Source organism: Etheostoma spectabile, chromosome 22 (genome assembly GCF_008692095.1).
Source record: "Etheostoma spectabile isolate EspeVRDwgs_2016 chromosome 22, UIUC_Espe_1.0, whole genome shotgun sequence".
Classification (NCBI taxonomy): domain Eukaryota; kingdom Metazoa; phylum Chordata; class Actinopteri; order Perciformes; family Percidae; genus Etheostoma; species Etheostoma spectabile.
The window spans coordinates 17573494-17579219 of record NC_045754.1 but is presented as its reverse complement, the minus strand read 5'-3'; the positions used below and the strand labels follow the sequence as shown (position 1 = coordinate 17579219).

At 41.5% G+C, this 5726-nt stretch overlaps 1 protein-coding gene across 3 annotated transcripts in view; it reads left to right on the top strand.

Moving 5' to 3' along the window:
* The window catches only part of zgc:101569 (carnitinyl-CoA dehydratase), a 51966-nt gene that overhangs the window by 11860 nt on the left and 34380 nt on the right, over positions 1-5726 (top strand). For all 3 annotated transcript variants that reach the window (XR_004327490.1, XM_032503864.1, XM_032503863.1), the window contains exon 5: positions 4501-4650. Coding sequence is in view for 2 of the 3 variants with exons in the window: in XM_032503864.1 (XP_032359755.1) it covers positions 4501-4650 (150 nt within the window). In the remaining variant the exon portion in view is untranslated. The remainder of the gene's footprint in view (positions 1-4500; positions 4651-5726) is intronic.

Genomic DNA, 5726 nt, shown 5'->3' with positions numbered 1-5726 from the left:
CACACACACACACACACACACACACACACACACAAATCAAGTCAGTGTCTTCTCCCTTTTTCTTCTTCAGTTTTAAGTCCTGTCTAATACCTGAATGAGGGACAGACCAAGAGTGCCAAAAAAGAAGAAGCCACATGTTGAATCAAAGTCAAACCTCCGTCCAAAGCTGACATAAAATCGGCCAATTCAAACACCTGCTCAGTGAGTTTGAAACTGAGTGACATAGTCCAGTGATAACATCATCTCGCTTAAAAATACAGCAGTGGGTGCCCATGTATGGAGGGTTACTCCTCGACGCAGCGGGTTCAACTCCAACCTACAGCCCTTTGCTGCCGTTCCCCCTCTCATCTCCCCTTTCATGTCTTCAGTTGTCCTGTCAAATAAGGGCCTAAAAATGGCCCAAAAACTATCATTAAAAAATAAAAATACTTTTTTGGGAACTTGAGGTTTCTTTTTAGTGAATAGATGTAGCAGTTGTCAACATTTTTGTAAGGGGATAAATTCTTGGCTAGATATGGATACTGTTTTAGACCGTTACAGATAGCTTTTTATCAATCTAAAGACAATCATGTTTAGAATCATTTAAAACTTTGTACCTCGTGGCCGGGTAAGCTCAATTGGTAGAGCGGGCGCCCATATATATATATATATATCTGTGTATATATATAGATAGATGGATAGAGAGATAGAGAGGTGGTCGACGCGGCGGCCGTGGATTTGACTCCAAACTGCGGGCCTTTGCTGCATGTAATTCCCTTTCTCTCTCCCCTTTCATATTTTCAGCTGTCCTGTGGAATTAAAGGCCTAAAATGCCCCACAAAAATCTACTTTTTAAAAACACAAAAACATTACAACTTTATACCTAAAATCGAGTGCCTTTGGGAGAGATTGGGTTCTAGATAGGATCTGAGTATGTTTAAATTTCCGTGTGATTATGTTTTTTGGTCTTACAAGGTGCTTCATGTCCTCTGCAGTTTTCCTGATTTAAGGCCCCGTTTGCAGCCTTGGTGGTCTTGTATAATGGTGCTCTGCAAGCTAAAGAATACAAAGCCCTGGTATTAACTCAGTGGGCTAAATACATGAAATCAACTTAACTGCGTAGCACTCATGTTTGACCCAGCCCAATGCAGCGGTTTTCATTCATTCCTAGTGAGTATTTCAAAGTGCACTTCCGACTGAAGGTCTGCTCTTTTCCCTCTGTCCATTTAGAATGGAGTTATCCGGAAATCGTTAATCCACATCAAACTTAATCGCATTACCCTCATGGGAGGCCATTGTAGTTGGTTTTACTTTGATGTGGCGAGGATGCCAGCAGCACCAGCAGCAAACGAGAACACCTCAGTGGGTTGTGTTAACACCGTGTTCTCAGGTTATTAGTAGCTGTAGATGTTGGATATGTGATGTCCTGTGGAATGTGATCTGCTCCTGTCGGATTTGATACCAATGTCGCGTAGGCCTCCCAAGTCCCCATGAGTTCACAGAAGGCAGCTACAGAGCAGCAGTCTTTTAGCTGGTGGGGATTCTGTGTCTTCATCTTTCAATTCAGCAGGGTTAATAATGGGGCTTGAACCCACGTCTTCTTTTCTGTATTAAAAAACTGCTGCCTGGTTGAATAGATGCTTGTAATTTAAAGACAAAGATGGGCTTATAATATACCAAAATATGTACCTATGCAAACAGCTTATAAAGCACGTTAACCTCATTTCAAGTGTCATTTCTTTGTTTCATGTTTGGCAAATGAATGCTGATTGAAGATGATAAAAACTGTGCTGCGATCACAGGCCAACACATTATGTCCAACTCTGTAGCACGTAGATAAATTACAAGGTCCTACACGTCGGTCAGATAAGCTGTGATGGCCCTATGATGCAGGAAGAAAACCACCTCTTATATCTAGTTGTTAAACAATAGGCTTGACTGACTCATGTTTAACCTTGTTAATAACAAGCTGCAGTCTTGACAATGGGCTTATCTGCTTTGAACAAGAAGGCAGAGGGCTCCTTTCCAAATGTTTAACTCATTACTGCAGAACAACAATGACAAATCAACGTTTTTGTTTTGCGGACACTAACTGATTATCTGGTATCAGGATCACTGCCAAACATTTTCCTCTATGAAACTTGGAATAGGGGATCAGAAGCCACTGCCTCAGCCATCTTCTTTCAAGCCAAACATTCCTTTTGAGTTAAAACTACTTCAATGAGTGGCTTCCAACCCCTCGGCTCCCATTCATGTGGGACAAAGCGCAGGTCTTGTGTAAATTCCCGAAAACAGGACACATCAGAGACGGAACTATCAGACAGAGGGAGGAGGGTGAGGGTTGGAGGTGCTGGAGACGAGTGCTGTGGATAAGAAGGGAGATCCTTCCGTTTGCTGATAGCGATGGTGCCAACAGCAGCACCAAAGACAGACGGGAGGTCAACCTGGCTCTTTATCTATCCTTAATAGAGTCAGGCTCTGTCTTCCTCTCACTGTTTCCTAGCCAGCCTCCTGTGTGTCTCTCTCTTTCTCTCGCGCTCTCTCTCTCTCATTCCTTTCTCTTCCTCTTTCTTGCTTTTGTTGTGATCCAAAGCGATATTGCTGGACACAACATAGAGGAGCTCTATGCACTAATCAACCATCTGTTGCTGAGGATTACAGGAATGATTCTGCAGGAAAGACTATAGAGTAGCTAATAAAATTCAAACAAAAATTGAATGGGATTTGTTGAGAAGTCTAAACCGTTAGCTAAAAGTAATGGATAAATGATGAAAAAGCTAAAAGTGATGGTAATGTTGAAATGGTTAAGTATGGCAAAAATGGTTTTATTATCTAAAAGTAATAGACTGACTTGAGTTCAGTGTGTGTGTGTGTGTGTGTGTGTGTGTGTGTGTGTGTGTGTGTGTGTGTGTGTACACTTATATAGGAATGCCCTTGTGCATGTTATGGTGTATAGTTCTGTGGGGTGCACAAAGCTCCACGCAGCAGAAAACCTCCAGGCTGAAACACTCAGTTGTCTTAGTCAATATTGAAAAGACCTTGAACCTCACACACACACATACACTTATGCTGCAAGAGTCTCTGCAAAAGCAATTCAACTGTCATTTATGTTGCGTTTCATCGGCTCAGGGTGCTCAGCCGTTCACTCTGTAATTTACATTTCTGTAGCATACACTCCTGTAATGGCGGATGACTGAAAAATTGAGTGAAATCTAGAAATTGCAGACAGTGTAACACCCCCCCCACCTAATGACAGTCTTCAGTCTGTCAGAGCGCCATATGTGCCGACTGTCTGAACCCAAACCAGGCCCCTGGATTCATCGCTCGTGTATTACCACTGGTATTCCATGTATTCCAATTTAATTTATTTGAATCACAGTAATTCCACGACTCTCCAAGGAATGGGGTGGGGGGGGGGGGGCGTACCCTGAAAGCTCGCATGATGATTTGGGGTTATGAAAACATGCCTGACACATGTGCTCTCAATAAAGGGTGGTCAAATAGAATCAGCGACTTGGAGGAATTAGGGAGTCGGGATTGAGGAACTTTGAACGCCGTAAAGTAGAAAGTGTGCCAGTTCCAGCTGGTGCTATTTAGAAATTAGGACAGTTGCCAGAAGCTTACTGTACCTTGCAGTGCACTTTCTCTGCTCTTGTTTCTCTCTCCCTCCTGTCCCTCCTTTCTCTCTGGTACACCCAGTAATAATGCAAATGTGTCCAGTGAGACTAAGAGTAAGGAGGAGTTTTCATGTACTGACTGAAAGAAAGCAGTTACAGTTAAGGAGTAAAATGGTTTCAAAAACTTTGTTCCCATGACAGCTGTAACCTAGATTAATGCCAGCAGTATATTATGTGTATTTAAGGGTTTCTTTGGCTGTTTTCACACAGTTTAACTGAACCTAATACACTGGCACAGTGGCCGAGATTTCCTTTTTACAGTTAAATAATCCAAATGTGTGTCTAAAGGTAATTTTAGAAAACTCCCCCACATTCTGGCTATATTTTTCATTTGAATTGAAATTTCCAAATGTGATAGAGCAGCGGCCCAGCATTGGGCTGCAACTAATAACTATTTTCAATATCCATAATGTTTGATTTATGGGTTAGACAGGGGTTATGCTGCAAAATCAAGAAATCCATCAACTTTTCTTAGTGCCCAAGGTGACATCTTTGTAATTTTTTGTTTTATCCAAAGCCTAAATTTATTCAATTTACAATAATGTCAAACAGAAAACTTTAGCAAAAGCTCACGTTTGAGAAATTCAAACAAGAGAATATTTTGTTCTTTCTTTTGGGAAAAAAACTAATACTGACCAACTAATCAAATGCTAGATAAATCACCTTTTAAGTCTTAGTGTGAGAGGACTGTTAGTCTAAATTAGGACATATGCCCTGGTCTAGGTAAGAGCATATTTTGGATACTCTACTATCTCAGTCTCTTTGTGCCATATGTATTTGTATATGACTGTGATATAACACGTACCAAAGACATATATGTTACACTGAACATCTCTTCTTTCAGGAGTTCCTCTGATTGACGGAGGCACAGTGCGGCTCCCGCGTCTCATTGGTCTGTCACGAGCCCTCGACCTGATTTTGACTGGACGACCAATCGGAGCGCAGGAGGCTCTTGCCTACGGACTGGCAAATAGAGTTGTTCCTGATGGCCAAGGTATTGGGAGTTAGTGTTGATTCTGTGTTTGTCAGTGCTGGGGATCAAACAAATACCCACCAAAATGTGTCCATTGCGTATAAAAAAATAAATGAAAATAATAATAATCAAGTAATGAAAGTTGTCATTGAATGCTTGGTCAGATTCTTTGGCTTTTTTACTTAGTCTTTGAATCTTTCCTGATCTTAATGTATTGATGTTTACATCATTTAAAAATGACGTGGTCGTTAGTCTAAAGCGTTAGCATTGCAGTGCTTTTGTGGATTGGTCCTGTAGTAATGAAATATAGCCAGATTTATGTTTTACTCACAATACCCAACAGAAGTGAGAGGTAAAGACAAAAATCCAGAAAGATTATGATAATGGTGTATTGTAGTTGGTATCGTAGGGCTTTTTGATTAAAAGTGGTAGAGACGTGAAGACCAGACATGGGGGAGGATGGAGGTTCTCTATCTGTGTGGGGGAAGTAGAAATCATTGGTCTTCACTGTGAAGACCAGTCATGTTGACACCACAGAGAAACATGCCTGTGACCTGTTTTCATTCAGAAAACATAGTCTTTAGGAAACTGGCTTGTCTTCCTTTAGTAAATGTAAATGTGGTTCTGTGATTCTAATTTATTTGGTTCCAACACTTGCACTCAAGCCATAACTCACCATCAGCACTACCCTCTCCTCATTCCAGCAGCAGTCTGAGAATTAAGTTATGCATGCATTTCAATACGGCATTTCCTGCATTACATTAATGCATGAATGTTCCTGTATCTTTAAAATCCTCAAAAAGCCTTTCCATGTGCAAATCCCCCCTCTCCCACACACACACACACGTATACATTCATGCATGCACACACGCACACACACACACACACACACACACACTACCACACACACACACTCTTCTTAGACGTTAGAAGATTTGCTTAATTCTTTTAGGAAGTTCCTCTTCCCACAGTCAAGCCTCGGCCTAATTGGCCTCTCTGAGAGAGGATCACTTAGCGCGGGTTTAACATCAGAGGGAAGGGAAGAAGTAGCAGCTCACCAACACACACACACACACACACACACACACACACACACA